Source organism: Etheostoma spectabile, chromosome 23, assembly GCF_008692095.1.
Source record: "Etheostoma spectabile isolate EspeVRDwgs_2016 chromosome 23, UIUC_Espe_1.0, whole genome shotgun sequence".
Classification (NCBI taxonomy): domain Eukaryota; kingdom Metazoa; phylum Chordata; class Actinopteri; order Perciformes; family Percidae; genus Etheostoma; species Etheostoma spectabile.
The window spans coordinates 13,356,405-13,380,485 of record NC_045755.1 but is presented as its reverse complement, the minus strand read 5'-3'; the positions used below and the strand labels follow the sequence as shown (position 1 = coordinate 13,380,485).

The window sequence follows — 24,081 nt, the reverse complement described above, 5'->3', positions numbered from 1 at the left end:
AATCCTCTGCCTTTGGACTTTTGATCCAATTTAAACTAGAAAATTAAAAATGAAGGATCTTGTTTCATGATTTAAAAACATGCGTACCAAATAATGTGTATACAGAAAATAGAAGGTATTTATTTATTTATTTATTATTTATTTAAAATTTGACCTGAAGTGATTAATACTTTTTAAGTGATAAAGAACAAATTAACTTCTGTATTGATTTTTAGACACACTAGCAGTGCAGCTCTAGGGATGGCAGGTTGATACAGATTGCGTGAAATGTGCTAGTTATAGAAGAGAAGAAATTCTAATAAGTTTGGGGATCATCAGACTGTTCATCCAGCACTTTCATGTCAACATCTTTAATTTGGAAGACCTGTGGACAGACAAACTATAGTAATAACATTCCTTCAGACTCAGGAGTACTTTGTGTTTAGTGCTAATTAGCAAAGGGCACATGTTAATATGCTAACATGCTCAACTAAGAAGATGCACACAGTGGATATAACACCTGCTAAACATCAGCTTTTTAGCACTGTCATTGTACAGTAAGCATTTTATCAAGCTGATTTTAGCATTTAGCTCAAGGCACTATTAGTGCCTCACAGGGATGCTAGCATGGGTGTAGACTCTCATCAAGCTACACTGGAGATCTTGTAACTCCCACTATGTTTTATAGAGCTTCAGTATTTCCACTATTGCTACTAATTGTTTCATTTGTGTTTTTCATTAAGCAGTATTCATTCACTGAGAACTTTTAGATTGTCTAAAAAAGCGAAGAGAGAAAAACATAGAAAAAGGAAACGGAAGGAGACACAAACAAGAACAGAAAGTGCGAAAGGAATTGCCCACGCTCCGAAACACACACATCCACAGAGCGCAGACAGATGGCTAGCACATTACGCAGGTCCAAACCATGCAGTATTTCTCTCTCTCCCTATCTCTCCATGCTTAGATCACTAGTGTGGCAGCTTCAAAAAGGTGCAGGGCCCATCTTTAACAATTGTCCGACAACTTCAATGTGTCTCAACACAGCAATAAGGGGGACTCTGAGCAGACAGACGGACTGGGAGGATGACAGGGTTAACTGTTCCCAAATGCCGCCATGTGAAATCAATATCAGCTAATGAAATGTATTCCTGGTAATATACCACACAGCAATTTATCCTGAGATGGTGTCAGTGAGAAGTGTGTAAAGGTGAACTAACAGATCATATATTTATATATGGGGGTTAGTGCACAATGCTTACTTGGCGACTTAGTGAAACTGCTAACTGTACCTGTTTCAAGCTACTGTATATGAAATAGAAGTAGAAAGGAAATAGTCTGGCACATAATCCCTTGTAAAATCCAAATGTGATGTTTTTAAACTTCATTTTTTGTATGAATTAAACAAAGGATACATTCCACGTAAATCAGTGAGCTTTAGCGGTGCGGGCAGGTAGATTTTGTTATGTTACATTTGAAAAGAGCCAGGCTAGCTTTCCACTGTTTACAGCCTGTGCTAAGCTAAACCAACCGGCTGTGGCAGCAAGTAGCTTCATATTCACCTTACAGACATACAGTGGTATTAATCCTCGTGTGTCACTCCAAGCAAATAAGAATATTCCTCATAAAAATTACATCTTCGGATTATCCTTTCTGATTTTTGCTGACAAATTTAGCAGATTTTTTTGCACAAGGGGAAGTTTAATTTGGTAGAAAAGCTTACCTTCAAGAATCTTTCCTGTTTGTTCTGCAGCTCCTCCGGGCAGGACTTTGGCAACATAGGCTCCGATGTCTCCATTACTGCCTGGTACCTCTTTTCCTCCAACCACACGGATACCCAGACCATTTCCTGTTTAGGACCAAATACAAAGACTGGTGAGTAGCATTATTAATTTTTCTACAGTCTCATTGACATTTAACATCGACTAGTTGCGTCCCCACACCCATGCAGACTCACCAACGCAGAAAGAAGGTATAAATTTAGGACACAAATATACTGCCCTCAAAAGCCATAATACATTAACTAATAATCTACATTCAATCATATAACTATGGACTGTAAAAAATAAAAATGTATTTAGGTTTATTTTCTTTAAAAAAATTGTTCAAACAGAATATAATTTCTTAAAAGTATTTAGGTATTATGTTGGTTGTATGGCAGCTATACTTGGTCAGCCTAAACAGATGAAGAGTTGAAGGCATTACAACTTTCTGTATGCAAAGTTTTTTCTCAATTTAACCACTTCTGTAGTTATTGCTCTCTGTCTTTGCAGAACAATTGGACAACAGCATAAATGCCAAACCCACTACTGATTATCCACAAATCACATATGGATCAATCATGTCCCTCCACGGGTCACACGTCACCTACACAGTAGCAGAGCCTCCTTCATTTTGCAGTATTAAACATGGTTAAGGAAGAAAGAACAAAATGACTGAGGCAACACGACTGGAGTTCAGCACTGGGTCCTCGTAAACAAAATGCTTCCTTTGTAGGCTGAATGATAATTCTGTAAGCTAATCCTGAGTGTGAGGGATACTCCATTTTGAGCATGGCAATGACTGATGAGCGTGGAAAAGAGCCAAATCCAAAGGGAAGCCAGGAAATGAAATGCCTGCTTGCTTTGAGCCTGAAGAAATGGTGTGATGGAACGTAATGACAGGGACATTGACTTGCCACTTTGTTGAGATCTGGCATGAATACCAAATAAATAAAACACACAATAGTCATGGTCTGTAAACTTAATGGGATGTTGTGGTACATATTGTGTACATTTGATTTGTCATTATCCTTTTTTTAAAAAATCTATTTTATAAATTAGTTCAAATCAATAAAGGAAAATAATAGATATGCTGTAAACATGCATATTTGATGCAGTCAGCAAGCAATGGGGTCAATAAAATATAATGCATGCATCACAGTCAATAACACATTCACTTGTAATACTGCTCTTAGCATGCTGCAGTTGTTATTATTAAATGAAATATATTTGTGGTAACTTACCTGAGACACTGCGGTCTTTGGGATCCCTCTGTAGTTTGACCCTGAGGTGAGGGAAGGGGTAGTACGGGCCTTTTCCCTGTGGCCCATACATATTAGTGAGATGTCATTTACGTACAAGGTAAATGGGAAACTGTTAAGTGTAGAAGCTTTGCAACATGGACATACAGTATATGCTGCATTTAAGTACCTGCAGTTAACATAAGAGCGTGCATACTGCATATAAATTGATTGATTGTGAGGGCATGCATTTCATTACATTACAGATCTTAATTACAGTGTCTGCATGTGACAATAGGTGTATGTGTACATGTTTTTTTTCCTGTTTCACCTGTCTCTTCTCTTGTCCATTCTCTGACCGTCCGTCTCTAGGTTTGTCAAACCAGTCTGTCTCCTCTCGTCTAAGGTGGTAGGCTTCAGATATAAAAACAAGCACTAATTCAAAACCAAATTAGACATTTTCTTCTGACTGTATAGGATGGGCTTCATCAGCTCATATAAAGGTTATTACATGCCGTTTAGCAGAATTCAATTCATCAAAGGCTATAGTAGTTTGTGGTTGGGATAAAAATGTGAGTAAAACAAGGGCCAGAGAAGGATTTGATCAATTATTTCACTTTCTTGTGCAAAGAGGAAAGGATGCCGAGCAAGACATTTTTCACAGGTATTGTTAAATAGGCAGAAATAAATGCAGTTTGAGAGTTAACAAAAACAGTGTTAGTACAGTATGTATAGTAGCAAAATCTAAACTCATAGTATGGTAATTCTTCATGAATGCAAATGTTGGGTATGTACATATTTCACATTATTTCTAACTCCAATTGTTAAAAGTGTATCAGTACAGTATAATTATATTTATGAAATGTTAAATCACTAAAATTAGTTTAAAGCAAAGCAAAGTAAAAGGTATTTGTTTGCAACTTTACAAGAGTCTAAAACCTTCCCAACATTTTGGTCATCATTTTGTGGTGCAGGTTAATGTCTTAATAGCTAATAGATAACTAGAGAACTGAACTAATACTCTACCATTGGATGCATCGTCTCTGTTCAAAGCCATCAGGGAATCACTTAGTGCTGGAATCAAGGCAAATGGGTTTACATTGCAAAATGATGGGATTCATATGAATTCATTAACAAGTTATGCTGCATTGAAGACAACTGAACTCAGAATTGGGATACTGAAATGTTTAAAGCAGAAAGATAAACAACGGTACCTCTAATCTGAATTTACTAAAACTTTCACATTTCGCATCTTTCAGTTTGGAATCTTAACCAAGTCCTTGCTGTACAAGTACTCCATAATACACATGAGTTAGTGTGATGGTTGTATTCATGACTGGAAGAGTATGACCACATGTAGCTTATAAAATGAATTGATGTTTTATGGCTTTTACCAAGCAAAACAGCAATAAACTGAGATTTACCCAAATATTATGTTCTTGCTTAAAACAATAATTTTCTTTCCTGTTGGAATAAGACAATGTTTAGGCATCATTTTAAAAGAAAACTGGGTCCTCTTAGTGATGGCAGTTCAGAATAATGTTTCAGTAAGCTTTCAGTAAGTGTAGAGAAAAATAAATGAAAGTGAATATTTGCCCAGCAAATGATAATTTAAATAAAATATAAAATGTACAGAAAAGGCAGAAATACCTTTAGGAAAACAGCATAAAAACAGAAGGTTAAAGAAATGCATTCCATGCAACAAAGTCCAAAGTCACGGATGTATTACAAAACAGTACATGCAAGAAATCATCACAAAAAGACAAGCATGGTAAAGTTTTATATTTATTACACACGTAAGTGTTGCATCCAAGAATCATGCATTAGCAAAAATGTGACAGTATCCTGCTTTAATCTGTTTTCTTGGAATGTCATAACGTTTTGATCTTGCCTATAGTTTTATGTCATATATTAATCCATAAATATATTTATACACCTAAATATGATGATGAAATACACCATTATCCACTATCCACATTACACATCAACTATTGTAGAATTCACGAATAGAATAGAATTCACGGACCATTGGCTGTGTTATTAAAATATTCTCTTATTTTGAAAAGTAACCGTAAAAGAACTGATTGATTCAACTGACAGAATACTGCATCATTTATGTAAAATTGGCAAGCAGGGGAGGCACTTTTGCAGTGTATGGTTTGTGGGGGAAAAATAGCTTTCAAAATCGGTTTGGAAGGGTGATTCTGTATTGTGGCTCAAGCCTTGTATGCGTAACAAGCAGGATTTGAAAGACTGTGAAAGTTTGGTGTTGAAAAAGCTCAGATTACACTTTAAATGAAGTGCAGACTCCCACAATGTAGCTGTAACAGAAAAGGCTGTTTTCATGAACCATTCGTACGTGTAGTTACGAAAAGTAATGCACTGGAGTTTTTATGCATTCCACATATGTATTACTGTATGCAGCACAGTGGCTGTTGATGTATAAGACTGTGAAATGCCATGTAGGGAGGTGACTGGGGAGGATGGGTCATAAAACACAGGGCTTTCACCCAGAAAACGAATATTCGTGTCCCGGTTTGTACGACATTAGGGGACCGGTATTTTAACAAAACACAATTTTTAGCAGTCTAGTCTAGTCTTTTTGGGGCCTAAACTTACATGACAATCACCTTCTCTTGGCTAAACTTAACTGCAACGACCAATAAAATGACCGGGGCCTCACAGTGCTCTTCAGCCAGCTCACAGTAACCTTTTCTCTGCTAAATTTAACTGGGAGTAAGATATCATACGAATTGTTGTGCATACATTTTTTGTATGATATCATAAGAACCCATTAATACGAATGAGTTGAACAGAAAGTTAGATTGTGTCATGCAGTGAACTAATATGGAAACATGTTACACAATATTTGCAATGCTGACAGAAACAGTGCATGCATGAAAATAAATTCAAGCACACATTATGAGTTATAGAGCAAATGTACAAAGGCATGCATGCACACCAGATCTCAACTGATTGACTAAAAGTATTGACACCAGAAAACAAAAGAGGACATATTCACCAAAGTTAAGGTTAGACACATGCAGACTTTCATTAAACACAACAGCTAAATATTACAAAATTAACTAAATGAAAGCAAGACAACCCATGACCGGACATTTTCAAGGATGACAAATTAAGTAGGTAAAGAGTGACAATGTAACAAGTCTGTTTTTTACCTTCACTATCTGACATGGTGCCCTGCAGGTCATCCAGCAGCACATAACCCCTACCCCTGGTTGGCTCTTCCCTGATATGTTGTGGCTGCTGGGAGTCCTGCAAGGACAAACAGGAACCAAACTGATCCCTTGAATCAGCTGAAATGGGTGGCAGAGGTCCTGCTGATGCACGGGCCATGCCCATAGGCTGCCCAACAGGGCTCAATGGACTCTCTTCCTCTGAGTTCTGGGCCACTATGGGTATACGGCCACGGCCACTTTGCACAATTGGGAGGCTGGTGGGTTTCGTGCGACCAGATGGGGTTTGAAAGCTTGGTACTTCGGCAGATGTTTCACCATCTCCTTTAAGTCTCAGTGAAGAGCTGGAAGGATCTCTTTTGATAGACAAGTCCAGGCCATAGCAAGATGTGGGCCTGGATGAGGGTCTTGAGCGACTGCCACTAGGATAGGCAGAGTCCAAACCTAAGCTCTGGCCCAAGTTTAGTGACCCAGCCAAGTTGGCACCCAAGGTGGATCCCAGGTATTTTTGTTGCTCTGCAATATTCTTACGAAGGCCGAAGGTAATCTCATCTTGCGAGAGCCTGCTGGATCTCACCGATGCACTGGTTGTCCCAAGATAGCTGGTATAGTCTGTTTCCAAACCTCTGTTATCTGTCATAGAAGAATACTTGGAAGAGATCTTAGGCTCTAACAATGGAGCCTTATGTTTTTGGTACAGCATGGATGCTGGGAGATTTTTAGCCGCCTGCTTCTCTAGAGTAAGTCGACTGATGCTGTACTTGTCTGACTTTGGATAATTTCTTTGGGAGTAACTAGATATGCTAGTGCTTGGGGTATAGTAGTGCTGGGAGAGGCCTGTCAGTTGTTCTAAGTTTTCTGTCCCACCCGTACTTCTCCTAAACTCTTGCTTGAGCTGCTGCTTCAGGAGTTTTAGTTCGTAGGGTTCCTCCATTGTATCCTCTTCATCAGGGGTCTTTCCAAAAGTATGGAGTCTTGAGGTGGATCCCAGATAGTCAGTAGACCCCAGATCTGCAGCACTCCTACGCAGCAGCTTCTCGGCCTTGGCCAGCTCCCTCTCAGCCAGACTGTAAGATGAAGACAGACCTGTGGAGCCCTTAGCCAGTTCTGCAGCATCTTCCAGCAACATGTAACTCCGAGGTGTATGGTGATCTACATCTGTATAATAGGAATCAGAGACAGCTGACATGGGGCTACGTGCTATACTTCCCACCTCCAAGGCTCTGAGGTCAAGATGGTTGCCATATTTGTCATACGTGACTCCCAGGTAAGCTGATGATGTGGGATCAGGCTGGCGGCTAATGACTTCATATTTAGTTGCATCAAGCTCTGAGAGGAGAGCTGCTTGTCTGGCGGCTTTCTGCTGCAACAGGAGCATCTGGTGGTAACTTTGCTGCTGGGCGCTAGTGAGTGAGGGGACAGAGGAGTAGAGGGAATGAGATTGGTAGGACTGGGGAGTCTGGTATAGAGACTGCTGGTATTGGTTTTGATTGTATTGGTACTGGGAGTATTTTCCATACTCATGCTTGGTTTGAGGTGGGACAAAGTCATCCAATTCTGACTGAGGAGCCGTTCTGGGACGTTCAAGACCATGGCCTTCAATCTCCTCATCTTCTCCACTTCCATGCCCACCTCTCGTCTCTCGGATGTTACTAACCTCACTGTCTGACATGTAGTCTCTGTCCTCGGCAACACTCTGTAAATATGCCCTTTCCCTCTTTTCTCTCTCCTTCAGTAGCACATCCTTTCTACGATTAATGCCCATCTCCAAATACCTAAGTTTGGCATCAATCTCTTTTTCCTCTTCATCTAACTCTGCTTGTCTTTTGCGGAGCTTAGAGGACTCACGCTCCACTAGATCTAGCTCACGATCAATGTCTTGTAAGATCTTGGCACGTGCCATGTTGGAATTGCGGCACATTCTTCGACGGGCCGAACCAGTGCTGTATGCTGTCTGGCCACTCGTTGTTGTCTCTTCCTCTGACGGTGGATTGGGGAGAGTCCTCTTTACTTTCTTTTGAGTTCCTGTTGGTGTGCCACTCGAGCCTTTCTCCTGTAGGCAAAGTAAAAAAAAACTGATTAGGACTGTGGGAATTTTTGAACCCCTTAGAATTTGAAAAAAATTACTTTCTCTGAACCATATTGCTTAGTTAAAATTAACGTGAGATAGTTGCTCAATTTTGCAAAATTTGAGTTATGTTATCAAATTAGAAAAATACAAAAGGGCATCAATTCTGGTCTCACTATAGTGTTACTATGATGTCATGACTATAAATTAGGATATGAACATTTGAGGTGTATTTGAGTGTATGAAAAGTTTTTAGAAAACACATTATGGTTCACCTTTTGTGACTTCCAGTAAGACATATACTACTGTCCATACATATTACTCACTACTCACTAAATTGCACATGCTTAAGTTTAGTTTCAAAAGAGGTAATTTATTCACAACAAGCCTCAATGGATCTCTCACAGCTCAGTATTTTGTGGAGCAGGATAGCTAATGACTGAGCCATCATGTCACAAAGGATAGTTTTGTCATGATGCAAAATGCTTAACATATATTTTTACATGGAGCAGAAAAACTGCAATCACTGGAGCTGCTAGCATTGTATTTTATGAATCAATCGGCTCAAGCTGGAAACAACTACAGAAACATCTCAATTAGTTTTGCACTTTATAAACCAAAAGGACATTTGAAACATAAATAACATCCTCATCTTTTTACAGTTAAATTAAACCCAGTTTTGTGTTTAGCCAGCTCCTATGTTCTTTTTTATATTATATTTTGTCCTTACATTTCTGTCAATGTATATATGTTAAAGTGATAAGTATAGTACTCACAGTATAGCTTTCACCATACTGGGTGCCAGATGTTGCCCTTTCGTCTCCTGTTGGACTCAAGGGCTTAGGGTCAGACATGGATCTCTGCATGGGTTTGGGTCCCCTGGGACTTGCTGGAGAGGCTTTTAATAGATCGGTACTTCCTCTTAGCTTTTGTGGGCTTGTATCACCCAGTGATTTGTCATAGGACACAAATTCAAGGGATTTGCTAGGGGATATACAGGGGGATATGGGGGAATAAAGCACTTTGGGAGATTTAGGAGGGGCTTGAAGCGTAGAGGAATCAACTTTCAGGTTCGGAGATTGGTCTATTTCTAAGGGGATAGGTCTTTTCTTTGGTGAGGTCCTTTCAGAGTCAGACAGCTCCATCCTGGTGTCCATTCTAATGTTGCCCTCTGTATCTGTTTGTATAGAAATCTCAGTATGGGCTTTAAGAGACATCTCTGAATGCCCACCCCTATCACCCCTGGCAGTGCGTGGCCGGCTTTGTCGGTTTCTGGTCTCAGCCTCCCATTCCTCTTGATCCTCATCATCAGTCTGCACACAACTGTCAACACTCTTTTTAGTACTTCTCTTTTTTCTTCCTGCTGTGTAGGCTTTGCTGATTGTCTCATCCTCTTCATCTGTCTGGCACCCACTGTCTGTGATCTTTCGAGACAGGACTGTGCCATCAGGTCCTAAGACAAGTGCCTCCTGCACACCATGCCCTGGTATGTCCCCACCTGGGTACATCTGACGAAACTTTTGCTCTTCTAGTTGCATGCGCAGTTGCTCTTGGAGTCTCTGGATCTGCTCAAGTTGCTGCTGTTGCTGGGCATAGGTTTCTTTCTGCATCATAAGGTGAGCCTGTCTTTCCTCTTCTTGTTGGTTCAGGATCTGCTGCTTCATGGCCTGCAGCTCCTCTAGTTCCTTCTGCACCAAGAGCTGTTCATGCTCTCGGAAGCGTTGAATCTCCTGGCGCTCCCACTCTAATTCCTCAGCCAGGTGCTGTTGCTTGAGTTTCTCCATCTCTAGCCTCTCACGCTCTGCCTGATATTGGCCATCCCCAGGAACCAAAGGTGAAGACAGAGCCTCAAGTGAAGCAGCTATGGCCTCCAGGGATGCATCAGTGTAGGTGTCAAGGGATAAAGAGCTTGTTACTGTGCCAACAGCAGCACTACTACTTCCTCTAGAGATCTCCAAATTCAGTGGGGCATCTCCTTGTTCTTCTGTTGCAGAAATGGAGAGGGTAGACAGGAAACTGTGGGAACGTGTAAGTGGCAAGTTCTGGAGATTGGACAGGGAAGGCATGGTGTCGCTGGTATGCATACCTGACAGAGTGTTGTATGTTGTACTAAAGATGGACCCAGGTTGGGTAGTAATGGCATATGTAGATGGGATTGGTGCTGCAACAGAGGAATAGACCACCCCATTTGATGACCTCAAGACGCTGCTTGTACCAAAGAGTGTACCGACAGCACTTGTAACTCTGGCTTGGGAATAGGGCGGAATTGTCATTCCTGCGTAAGTCCCTTTCTTGGAGTAGTCAACAGCTTCACCTGTCAAAAGTCAAAAATATCAGTTGAGGGCAAATAATGCAGACATATTCAATGTTGAAGCAAGCCAAGCCTTTTCCAAATAATGAAAAAAAAGGTGGAAAGGAAAAAAAACTCCAATGTCCAAAGCGCAACAAGCATAAATAAGATGTACAGTAACTGCATGCAGGCACATGCAAAAATGATTATGATAAAAGGGCAAAAAAGAATAAAAAATGAACTGTTCATGCAAAACAAAAACAAAAGCAAAAATAAACAAAAAAATTGTCGCATTAGCCGTGAATGAGTTGAGGCAGTTCAAAGTGACATTTAAGTGACAGGTCTGCAATGTCACTCCACTGACCTGCATCAGAAATCTTTGCTGAGGTAAGATCAACTGCACCCTCTGTGGTACCACTGAAATTATAGCTGTTCTTACTCTTGTAAAAGAACAGCCCAGCTTCTGCTAGATTAGTGTCTGACATTGATGGTTTAATTCCACCAAATCCTCGTATGCCGTAAGGTGATCGGTCATACTGGTAATGGTCATCCCGATATCCAAAACGATCTTCAGGCAAGGGTGTGGTAGGTTGCTGAGTAGTGCAGATTCCTGAAAATGGGAGCCTGTATACAACATCACAACATACAGCTCTTTTTCCTGCAGTCAGATCCACTGGTTTGCCATCATCATCTGTGATTACAGCTGTGACCACTTCTGCAGCATCCACTGATACCAAAGTGTTGAATGATTTAGTTGTGCTAAGGTCAACAGCTCCTGCCACTGTGGTTGTACCCGTCATTAATCCATTGGCAACACAACTTGAAAGAAAAGTGGGTGCAACAGTGACAGGGGTGGTCTGGAAAGTTCCTCCACCTGTGCTTGATCCAACTGAGAGGTTAATAGGGGCCTCTGTACCAGCATGAATGGAAAGCTGAGAATCAATTGGTCGATATATAATTTGAGAAACTGGCTCAAATACTTTGTTTTTTGTTAGCTGAAGGGGTACTGAAGATACTTGAGAGATGTCTACATTGTCACATTGCTGGATTGTAGCAGCACAGGTCACAATGGTGATACTATCAGTCACTATAGAAACAGTGGATGAATCAGCACTGAGGTTGACCACAGGTGACTGCACTGCACTGTTCTGACGAAGGACGTCAGTAGCAATGGACTGACGTCTTGAGTCTGGGCCAGCTGACAGATCCACACCTTCTATGTTTGATCCTGGGTCCACCTTCATAGTCCTAAGATCTACTACCTCAGAGGGTTGGACAGCATGTCCATTCTGTGCTGGCCATTGGGGCTTAGGTTTCTCCATCGAGATTGGGACACCATTTGCCCTTGGAGCTGGCAGTGGTGGTGGTGTTCTTTCATGAACAACAGAGACAGTGGTCCTTTGGACTTCGGTAGTGACCACTTGAGAAATCAGGTTAGGCATAACCATAGGTGGCTGTGCTGAGGCAGATACAGCCTCAATTGTGTGACAAGAACTAGATACATGTTTTTCTGGGCCACAAATCTCTTGACTTTCAATGGATTCTGTGACTCGTGTGTATGCCAGAGGCACCCTGGTTGTTTGATGAGGGATTGGTTGTGGATAAGATTGAGGTTGCGGCTGTGGTTGGTAATAACTTTGGGGCTGAGGTTGGCGTGAAGGAGATACTGGGCCAGGGCTAGAGGGAGCTTGAGTTAAGACACTATCTACTGGAGAGCTGGGCTGAGATGGCAGTGTGATGACTACATATGTGTCACGATGATTGCTAGCATATCTTGGAGAAGAAGGGGACTTTGGTGAGGGATGAAACAGCTTGCTCTCAGAGGAAGGGCTCAGATTCAGGACTATGTCAGCAGGACCAGTGGGAAGCACAGTGGGTCTTGGTAGATGTGAAGCATGGGCAGGTGAAGACGGCTGTGAGCCAGGCTTTGGTGCAATTGGTGGTTTGACACCATGTCCTGGTCGGTGGCTATCCGCAATCCCTGCATTAATGGATGGCTTTGGTGCAACAGGAGGGGGAACATGAGGCTTGTACATTGGGGTAACTGTTTGTCTTGTAGGTGGTATTTGGGCTGCAGTCGAAGCCTCAATCTCAGACCTGATTGGAGTTGCTAAAGCCTGAGGTGGAAGTGGAACTGGAGCTTTCCTGGGGAAAACAGTAGGTTTTGGTGGGGTGGGAGGAGGCAGTGGTGGTGCAACAGGTACTTCTGCTTTTTCCTGAGAATTAGCCCGACGCAGGACACTTGGCTTGGGGGGTATAGGTGGAGCAGTTGAAACTACGCTGGGAATAGTGGGTGTGTACTGGGGGACTGTGGGCAAGGGTGAAACACTTACAATTACAGGGGCTGATGTTCTTGGGAGTGCACTAGATAAGTCAACAATTTCAGCCTGTGATTCTGCAATAGTGGTGTGAGGTTGCTGATCTGATGTGGATGTTGGAGGCGACTCAGAAAACACTGTCACAGGCTCAGTTTCCATAGGTGATGTTGTGTCTGACACTGCAGTTGTATCTGCTTCCTTTTTAATCATACTCTCGTCATCAGAAGACAACTCTCCTGAAGAACACTGAGTCACCTTTAAGTCTGGAATGGGATGGAGTGCCCTTCTCAATGCATTGGCTTCTGGTTCTGGCTCCTGCTGAGTTGGACTTGTTCCAGGAGTCAGCACTCTTTTAACTAGCTCTTCATATGCAGTTTCAGCATCCAACAATGGCTTTCCATCTTTGCCAAATGTTACTATGCTGTGTTTAGGGACGATATTCTCCGCAGGTTGCAACACAATTTCTGGGTTAGTGCTTTCATTTTTTGGCTGAATATTTTCATATTCCTGCTCCAGCTGCATAAACTCCTTCCTCTTCTTTATCATATCTTCATAAACTTCATCTGGTGATCTAAGCGTTTTGGGCTGGACAGGAACAATAATCTTCTCTGGCTCCCCCAGATTATCCGATGGATTTTCAATAAGAGATCCATAGGCATAGTCTTCAATAAGCATGCCTCCATAAAGGGACTCTTTTTCCAGTTGAATCTCACCTTTGTCAAGTGTTGGAGACTTAGCCCTCAGCATTATTTCCTCATAAGCCTCATCAGCAGATTTGAGAGATTTTTTCTGTGGTTTATCAGTATTTTGATTATCTGTTGGAGAGTGAAGAGATACTGATACAGGCAGTTGATAGGTTTTCTGAACTGCTGCAATCTTTGCAGGATGGATTTCAAATCCTTCAGAATCAGATTCAATACTGGGGGAGAAATCTGAGCAGGATGATCGTCTGATTTCCTCCATCTCAATCTCTTGCCTCAGTTCCTCAGTTGGTGAAGCATCTTCAATGGGGGAAAGATTGCTTTGTGGTGTTTTTGGACGCTCTCGCCTTCTCTGGGCTCGAATCTCTTCTTTGTCTTTCTTGGATTTTTTCCCAGAACCCTTTTGTTTTTCTTGCTCCCTGAGCAGTTCCTCTTCTTCCCGTAACTCTTCTTCCTCAGAAGAGTCTTCAATAGTTGGCAGCGTTTGACCAGGTTGTCTGTGTTTGGCTTTTCTGTGTTGTTTACCCTCACCAGAACGAATATGGCTGGGACTACTACTGTCACTGTCTTCATCCAGTGATGAGATAGATGTTGGGGATGTCCCAGGAGTGAAGCTGGATGCATGTAGACTGGATGACCCCTCACCTCTTGACCGGTCATCTGGAGAGTCTGTAAGGCTTTCCATTTCAGGCTCTCCATCATCATTAGGTATACCCATAGGGCTGCTGGTTGAATTCAGCTCCATAGTTTGAAATTTGCGAACTCCAGTACCACTCTGATGATCCTCTTCTTTTGGTTCTTGTCCCTCCTCTTTGTTTATATCAGGTTTATCAAATGAGCCACGGAGTTGCTTATCTTCTTCATCATCTGGACTTATAGTGCTTTTTTTGGTAAGTCGCCTGGCTTTTCCTGACGCACTCCTCTCAACAACCTCTACTGTCTTTTGTTGCATTTGTTTCTTCTCATTCTCTCTGATCTTGCTCCGGATTAGGTTTTCCTCATCAGACGGGGAAGCATCTTCATTCTCACTCATTTCCATTATCTGTTTCCGGATAAATTCCTCATCGTCCCCAGACATTGGGCTTTCCTTTCCAAAACTTTCACTGCTATCATCCAGGGAATCTGCCCTGACATCCATGGGCACAAGGAGCTTTTTCTTAGTGGTACATTTGGTATTCTTCTCTGAAAGTTCTCGGTCATCTTCTGAGCTGGGTGAGTCAGGTGAGAGAGGTAGCGCCTCTAATTTACGTCTGGTCTTTAGACTGTCTGTTAGTTTCTCCTCATTATCCTTTGGTTGCGTGCTTGCCTTGGCCTCAAGAATGGGAAGGACTGTGCTTTCCAGCTTGGCTAGGTCTGATGGACTGGTGGGACTGCTGTCCTTGGCAGCCACTTCTTTCTCTCCAGGCTCCTTCAAGGTCTCCAGTGTTTTCACCTGTTAGGTTGAAATAAGACAATTATTTCCCACCCCTCAGATATTGCAGTAAAAATGTAATATCTAGTAATTTCTATTTATTTAGCTTGTTACATGTGAACCATGTGTTGGCAACTATAAATTCTAAAGCGGCCTACATATGTTGTTTTCCAATCGGGAGAGCGGTGCTGCCTCACGAGGCTCAAAATTCAAATTTTTTCGACTTTGACCTCGTCGACTTTGACCTTTCAAGGCTAATTTCAGAAAATTCCTGCGCTTTGCTTTGCCTCTCTGCTCTGCACGCTACCTTGTGGTTCTACCGCTGATCATATATAGGCGTCTTTATGGAGATGAGAATGTGCTTTTTAGGACATTAATTAGTTATAAAAATTAGTTTTTTCGATACATAAAATCAAAAAGAAATGCCTGAAAAAACACCCCCGGTTTAGTATAATATTTTAAATTTTCTGAGACTACTTAATTTAAGAACTAAACATTTACAGAAGTATGGTATTCTTCAGGTATTTAGCCCTTGTATTGTCTTCACTTTCGGGACCCTCTCGTGTCTCTCAGGTCAAATTGACCCGTGACTTATTTGGGGTTTTAAAAACAATTCTGAAATAAAATTTTACTTCATAATCTATTAACAAATATTGTCTTTATCTCAATTTCAAACGATTGACATAACGTATATGTTTAGGGAATGCAATCAGTCTCTACTAGCACACAATTAAAAATGGGGTTTGTTTTTTGTCATAAGGTTGTGATTCATGTTAAAAATCCACTATGGAAGAAACACAAGTGGTCATATTCAGAATAATGTTCTGAATTGAGTCAGGAATACATGTTTATCACAGAAAATAAGGCAAGGCCGTTGATTTTCAGGTAGAAAAGAATGTATATTTGTACCATTTTTCATTTCTCTTGAAATGGGTCAATTTGACCCGAATAACATACAAGGGTTAATACATACAGTCTTCAATTAAAACGTTCTACTGTATAAGGCAGTGCTGAGATTACGGGAACATTTTTAGTTTAGCCACTTTTATATAACTGGCATCAACATGTACAGTACTTAAATACATTTGTTTAATAAAGCAGAAATAAAACAATTGATAATCACTAATCTACCGCTACTCATGCTAAATACTATGGTCACCTCAGCGACTGCATCATCACCACTGGACTGTTCCAGAGGCTGAGCTACAGCCTCCTTTTTCTCCTCCATGTTAGTGTCCTTCTCCTTTGGGCCTTTGTCCTGCTCACTAACTACAGACAATGGGATTTCAGGTTCTACTACAGGGACTGGAACTACTGATGCAGACACACCTCCATTTTCAAAAGCTGTATCTGATACTTCATCCTTCTTTAAAATTGTATTCTTTCCTACATCAAACTCTGCAGTGCCATCTTTGTCACAGACTGTGCTTGTTTCTGATACTGAAATAAAATCCTGGATATTGCCATCAACAGGTTGTGACTCAACCTCTTTTTTGTCAAGTTTTCCTTCCTTCTCTTTGATTAACAGCTTTTGCTCTGCAACTTTCTCAAGCGGCTTCTCATCACTGCTTGTCAGAGCTAACGTCTCCCTCTCTACTTCATGTTGATTTTCAGCACTACTGTTTGTATTTTGTGAACCGGCTTCAGTCGCATCCTGAATGAGTTTCTCCTCACAGGCTTCATCTCTGACTTGTGTCTCACTAATGACAGCTGAGGATGACACCATCTCTACACTTTGCATGGATTCATTTACATTAACCTTTTCTTGCTCTTTAGAATCAGGAGTTGGGGAAACAGGGGTAACCTCAGATTTATTATCTACTTTTACCATTGTATCTGTAGGTATCTGTTTTTCTTCTTTATGTGCTACATTTTCTGCGTCAACAATAGGTTTTTCTTTTTCCTCGGACTCCTCTGGCACTGACGCTGTCCCAACATGGCTTCTCTCAGCGGGTGATGGCTCATCCTTTGAGTCGGGTTCTATCTCTTTATGTATCAGTATCTCTTGTTTTGGGATTTCATCAGTAACAGTTGGAGTTGTCTCTTTTGCTATTTCTGACTCTTTTTTGTCTATTGCAGGACTACCATTCTCTGTGTCTGTAGCGGAGGGTGCTGGACTTGATTCAGCGTTATCATCTTTCTGATCATCTGCCTTCTCAACTGTTTTCTGTTTAGTTGCCTCTTCTTTAGAAGATTCCCCTTTGTCATCTTTTACTTCAATAACCGTCTCTGCAATAGCTGCAGTCATTTGAACTCCCTGCTCTTCAAAGGCTTTGATATTAGATGTTTTGTTCTCAATTGATTCCTTCTCAATACCTCTCTCCTCAATGGTTTCTTTTTCAACAGCTTTTTCTTCAGCAGTGTCCTTCACTGTTTCCATCTCAACTGATAGATCATTGGGTATTTTCTGCTTAGCTGCCCCTTCAATAAGAACTTTTTCAAAAACATTATTTGCAACAGTGTTCTCCTCTTTTGCTTCCTCTAGTGCTTTGGTTTCTCCTTCATCTGGAGCAACATGAGCTGACTTATCAGCTGGGTCAAGTGGAGAAGGCTCCTCCTCTTTACCTATTGGTTCATTTCCTACTTTATTAGCTTGACTTCCCTCATCTGAAGTTAATACAGTGTGTTTGTTATCTGACACTATTAAGGAACTTTCAGATTCTACACATTTTGCTGACTTTGGTATTAATTCTTGCTGGGTCTCGTCAGATTTAGGGACCTCAACATTGTCAATAGGTGCTACATTTTCTGCAACCCCAACTGCAGGACAATCAGGCATTCTGAACACTGGCTTCTCTATTATAAGTTCTGGTTCTGCCTTTATTTCTGTCGTAACTTCATTTTTGACATCAGGTGCTACACTGTCGGCCTCTGGTTTTGTAGTTATGTCAGTTTGCTCCACATTAAAAGCTGTGTCTATTGTACCTGATGGAGTTTGACCTGCTGGAGTAGTTTCATCTATCTGGGGTTCCTCAATTGGCTTACGTAAACCTACCTCTGATATTTCTTCCTCTTTTACATTTGGAGCTGAGCAATCTGGCTTTAAATCAAGCTGAACAGGAACTTCCTGTGAAACTGCTTCTGTGATCAAGGCAGGTTTTGGCTCAACTGAATTACTTGTCACTTCTGGAAGATTTTTGGGAACGGGCTCCACTTTCTCATAATCTGTCAGGGAAGCTGCAGTCTCACTCTTAGTAATCTTGGGATTTGGCTCTGTTTCTACCTCAGCAGGGACAGTTGTCTTGTCTAAACCTGTATTAGTCGTTAGATTTTGCGTCTCACTGTCCACAGAGGGAGAAAGGTCCTCTGTCGCATTCTCAGAGCTACTCTGTTGTAGACCTGCTGGGATGCTACTGACAGGTGAACTCTGTGCTTGTTGCTCAACATTAGATGGCTCTGTGTCAGAGTGAGGACTGTTCTCTGCTATTTTCTCAGAGCTGTTCTGCTTTTGCTCAACTGCTGGGAATGCAGGGACACTCTCAGCAACACTCTCAGAAATTGGAGCTTGTTGTTCATGGTGAATTACAGGCTCAGTCACTGGTTCAGCTGGCAGTGGTTGTTTTTGTTCTTGTGACTGTGGTGTTTCCTGAGGGGTACTATCAGGAGGAGGGGAAGGGACAGAATGAGAGGAATCATGGTGAGAGGAAATTAATCCACCCTCAGGTGTGGTAATGGTTTCGGGGACTACCTTGGTATCAGGAGCTGGTGGGGTTAGGTCTGCTGCTTCTACTACAGGTTTGCTATCTAGAGCAGCAGGGGCAGGGGTGGAAGAGGGAGTAGGAGCAGCTGGTTGCTTCTTTGGGGAAGCCATGGCTGGAGTTGGCATGTCTCCCAGCTGGCCAGACATGGCTCTTTGGGTCTGACAGTTGAGGCAGAGCCATTCTTTCTGTAAGACAAAGATAAGAAACAATTGTTAGATTTTTAGAGAATTCATATTAATTACTGATTTCTATCACTAAATTAGAAAATAAGTAACTGGCATAAATATTACATTATACAGCACTGTGAAGAGTCTGGTTTGAATTGCACATAATAACCTGACTGTTAAAAAATACCCACAAATAATTATATTTGGAAAGGACACGTGAAACTAAATGTTTCTACCTAGTTAAAACGTCACTGTGACAAGTCACCAGTGTAGCTTCTTCTATTTCAAGGGAAGCTTTTATATTTGTGGGACTCAAGAGAAGGCCTATGCATAATGCATAGTAATGGGACAAGGGTTTACCAAGGCATGTCAGAAATGGTTGGGCGGCCTGAGCAGACATTTCACGAGGCAAGCTTAACAGAGAGGGTGAGTTTGAATGTGTATTTTGTGTTTTGATGATTGTATAACTTGGTGGGCATATGTGTAGGCATGCTTGACAGTAGAATGTCCACATTTTCTAAACCAATTACTTCAATTACTTAAAACAATTCAGACTGAAAAAGCAGGGACTTTCTGCATGGTTCCTGTGCAAGTTAGTGAAGCGCAACTGTTTTTCCCAAGACTCTGTGCTCCCTGAACATCTTATTTAGTTCCAATTACACCTCTGTTCAAACGCTAAGGCACAGCATATGTCAATTTAAAGAATTGGCAAGAGGTGTTTATTCTTTAATTACCATCATTTCGTCCTTAAAAACACCTGGGATGTAGTCCTCACGCAAACCTTAACAGCGTTGCCACTTGCAACGCAACAACTGCTAAATCTGTCCTGTCATGGTGTTCTTATTATTGTTGTATATTCCCAGGTACTCACTTAAACACGGACTCGAGAGGAACATACCTACAGTAAAGGCCCTTCTGAGGGCTATAGCTCAAAAGCTGCAGCTATTATTAGAGTTTAATATCCAGTAGAGCTTTGCTTTAAGTGGTTATAATAGTGTTGATAAACAATCAACATGTCGGGATTTGAGAAAAACACTTGAGCTAAAAACACCGTACAAACGCGGGCGCGCGCACACACACACACACACACACACACACACACACACACAAACACACACACACAGTAATAGTCAGCAAGTTTTCAACCATCCTCCACTCTGATGTAAACTCCTCAGTTCACCAACACCAACAGCTATAACACCCCCACACACCCCCGCTCTTATGAATGCCTTTGACAAGCTTAACCGCAGGGTTTATGCTAACTTCGGGCTTTGGAGAAAATCACAGCCTGCATGTTTAGCCATGCAACAGAAAAGCCACCTCTCTCCAAGTACAGAAAGAAAGAGGGAGACAGGAGGAAGTCAAGGTAAAAAAGGAATGAGCTGTAGGTTTCAGTCCTAAACTATATGAAGCTTACACTCTAGAGAAAACAAGACACCTGCGGAGACATTTCAGTGGCATATACACAAACATAAAAAGGCAAAAAAATATTTTTGACAGGGAAAATATTTGTGCAATGTTGACTCACAAGATGAAAGAAATATTCACTAAAGAAAAGATTTTAAAGAAACACATACAGTGATGCCAGTGCTAAGGTTTGCTGATGTTACACTCCTAACTTGACAGAAATCCAGTTAATTTTCAGACATGATGATGGACAGAGTACGGATGCAAGTGCATTTGTGTGTATATGTACAGGATGCGCACTGTCCACATCTGTCCCTGCTGGGATCGACATGAGATGGGAGTTTAAAGAGCTTGATGGTTATATCGGTGAAACCAGAGAGACCAGGCACTCAGAGCCGGAGAGATGACCGCCAGATATGAAAACCCTCTCAGTCAGACAGTCGGTCAGCCTCAGCCACTTCAGAGCCAGTCATCACCGATGTTATCAACAAATCACAACAGGCACACTTAAAGCTTTTACCGCACCCTCAAAAGCAATTGTGCAGTGTGTTTCTTAAAGCTACTATGCATAACTAAATTACCCCTTTTTTAATCATTTGGTTATACCTCTCTGTTAAAGCAGATATGTTACTTTAACTCACTAATGATAAGTGACCGACTTCATTCATTTCATACTGACACATCTTACAGCAATGCCTTGGAAGGCCATCAAGTATATAAGTGATTTCCTGGCTTTACATAAAGTTACACAAGGCAACGCTGGCAGAAACAAATGCATTTCAGATACACATTGCGCCTTTTTTTACATTCCCAAGTAGCTGGATCACTTTATATTTAATCTCGCATTGCCAGATCTATCTCCACAGTACTGTGTCAGCGCTGGAGTATGGTCTGGCTACCGGGCTTTTTTTATGTGATAGGAAAAAGAACGTAGTCTTGTTTGAAATAATTTAAACCAATCACAATTGTCTAGGGCGACGCTAAGCCCTGGATGCAGCCACAGTGCCTTTGTAAAATAGATAGCAGAGATAGCAAAATGGGAGGGACATCCGGCACGTCAGGTTTTATCCCTGCACTGTATGCCAGCTAGACCAGACTACTTTATACATAATAATACAGAGGGATGGGAGAAGCATAAATGACATACCAGTTATACAGCATGCTCCCTCTGTCACTGCTATTTTTTTTTACAAAATATTAGTCAAGTTAATAATGATTTGATTAGTCAATTAGTTATTATTATACTTAGGCACAGTGTTGCTTTGAGCAAAATGCTAACATCAACAGGCGAACGTGCTCACAATGACAATGCTAACATGCTGATGTTTAGCAGAAAACGTTCACCAGATTTACCATTTAGTTTACCATCAAACAGGCTTTTTAGTCAGACACAGTTTTTTTGGCTGTCTGATCTTATGCCCCTATGTTTTCCTTTGTATTATTATGTCTTTTATTTACTGTATTTTCACTTTATTGTGAAGCACTTTTGTGATTTGTATCTGTGGAAAGTGCTATATCTATCAACTTTACTTACTTTACCTACTTACCATTTAAATGTAGTGTGCAAGCATGCAAACATTTGCAAAATTGCAAAAAGCTAAATAACAAAAAGTCCAGCGGAGGCGGATGTCATTAGTTCTGGAGGTATTTGGTCATACCCCTTTTGGGGGGGCTGGTCATTAGGTTTCATCCTCTAGGGATAATGAATTCCTGTACTTAAGGTCATTTTAATCCGTGAAATAGTTGAAACGTTTACAACTGGACAAAAAGGAAGGATCAATCGACCTACTGACAGACTAACATAACCCTTTGTAAAGTCATGTTGCTAGCAGTGCTGAAAATGATGAATATGTTAATTAATAATGACAAAAAATGATAACATACAGCCATAGTTAGAACTGTCTTCATCAGAGAAGACATCTCACCAGTAAAAACACACACATCACAAATTGTTTATAGAGGGAATCTACATGGTCCAAATTAGCGGGGATGCTACACTGTTGTCTTGCAGCCTTGTCTTGTAATTAACTCTAACTAGACAGGTGTATCTTTATATAACAATCTACCCTGCTGTAAGCTTTCAAATAAATGTGACAAGCCTGTGTGCGTTTTTGTCTGTCTGCTGTCATGAGCTCTGCAAACAGCAGTGTAGATGACTCATAAAAGCAGGGGAGTTGCTCTTACAAGGACGTTTTCAAGCATCACATGTGCATGGGTACCAAAATGTTGACACCCACCAACACCAACGGAGATGAGTTTTTGACGGTGTTGATGTCATACATAGTCTCACATGAAAAGCATGAAATACCTCAGGAAATGGCAACTTGCACTCTCTCTCTCTTCCCACATGACGTTTCTCAAACAAATACAAGCACATACATGAATGAATAAGGACAGATTCAGTGTTTCCATCTCTCTTTTATCTCCAACTTTCCATCCTCTTCAAACTTCCTCCAAGGACACAAACAGAAGACAAACTAAAAACCGCAGACGGCAACCAGATATACAGACAAGATAGGCTGTAGCTATGCCCAAGTTCGGTTATAGTTTCCAACTGGGAATTGCAGTGTTGTGAAGGTCGGTGAAGCTCTTTGATTAAGACTAGGCATCTACGAGGGTTTTACCCGTCTAAATTTAGAGCCTGGCACTGACAGTGGGAGAAGAAGAGGATCTAGAGGAGGATGGGATGGGACAGATGGATAAAGACAGATGAGAGGATGGACAAAGGAAAGCGGGAGAGGAAATGCGAGGACATGAGAGAAACAAAGGGTGATTATGGTGTGTGAGGCAGCAAGAGAAAAACAGGAGGAAGAGGGAAGGGAGGAGAGAGAAACAACAAGATGAAGAACAAAAAGAAGCAATAAGAAGTAAACACATAATAAGCAAACAGGATGAAACAAAGGGCGGGAGGAGAAAAGGAGCTTGGTGTGGTGAGGGAAAGGGTAAAGCAGTTGAAGAAACTATTCCTTTAAAGATGAGACTAGTGTTTTCAATCCATATTCCAAGATACAACTGTACAGGCAAATAAATAATGCACATCTTTATTTTAATCCAGATAAGAGGCAGATGAGTCTTTTATAATCCTTATGTAATCCTAGCGTCCTTTCTGCAGCATTGCTCAAGTCACCTTTCGGTGCTAAAGCTCATGTTAAAAGTGAAGTCCGGAAGTCGTTGTCCTCTTCTCATTGGTGAGTGTTGCTGAGTGGCCAACTTAATTATAATGTACTAGAAAAGCAGAACATCACAGCAACAGCTCCTTTGCAAGCCAAAAAAGATCTTTGTCCTAATAAATGTCCCACTTTTATAGATGTTCCCATCTCTGGTTCAGTGTTACCATCTCTGGTTCAAAGTGCTGTATGCACCCTTTTCAAGTGATCCTTGCTCATGTGTTGATGCAATTCTCGTTTGAATCATGAAACTAAATGTTATGTGGGCAATTGTAGCCTTAAGGCTGGAGAACTGGGCTTTGGACCAGGAGATTGTTGGCTTTAATCTGAGCGGGGAGGAAGTTGAATAAATCAAATGCTGCTGTCTAAAAGCCTCAGAGAAAAGCACTTTTAACCCTCAGATGCTTAGTAACCAAATCTGGAGGACTGAGGTTGTACTGGTCAGTTGCTAGATAGAAATGTGCGTAACAGAATATGAGTGAAGCAGAGTGCTGCAGGAAACCACAGCAAGCCATCCGAGCAAACATTATCTGGGTAAATGAAGGTTGAATAAAGTTGAAAAAAAGTCAATTAATTCCTTCTTGTGACAAGAGTGTCAGACTATGTCGTTACATTGTGGATTGATATTCCAAAGTAAGGTGAGTGAGCAATGAGAAGTGTGTGTGTGTGTGTGTGTG

At 41.3% G+C, this 24,081-nt stretch overlaps 1 protein-coding gene across 14 annotated transcripts in view; it reads right to left on the bottom strand.

Annotated features, from left to right (window-relative positions):
• pcloa (piccolo presynaptic cytomatrix protein a) overlaps positions 1–24,081 on the bottom strand; it is a 71,302-nt gene that overhangs the window by 25,793 nt on the left and 21,428 nt on the right. For 12 of the 14 annotated variants that reach the window (XR_004327632.1, XM_032504640.1, XM_032504641.1 and 9 more), the window contains 8 exons: positions 16,122–18,848; positions 10,897–14,983; positions 9,019–10,556; positions 6,157–8,227; positions 4,004–4,051; positions 3,309–3,391; positions 2,981–3,056; positions 1,700–1,825 (listed from right to left, as the gene is read on the bottom strand). Coding sequence is in view for 13 of the 14 variants with exons in the window: in XM_032504640.1 (XP_032360531.1) it covers positions 1,700–1,825; positions 2,981–3,056; positions 3,309–3,391; positions 4,004–4,051; positions 6,157–8,227; positions 9,019–10,556; positions 10,897–14,983; positions 16,122–18,848 (10,756 nt within the window). In the remaining variant the exon portion in view is untranslated. The remainder of the gene's footprint in view (positions 1–1,699; positions 1,826–2,980; positions 3,057–3,308; positions 3,392–4,003; positions 4,052–6,156; positions 8,228–9,018; positions 10,557–10,896; positions 14,984–16,121; positions 18,849–24,081) is intronic. The other 2 variants (XM_032504648.1, XM_032504649.1) reach the window with 1 other exon arrangement.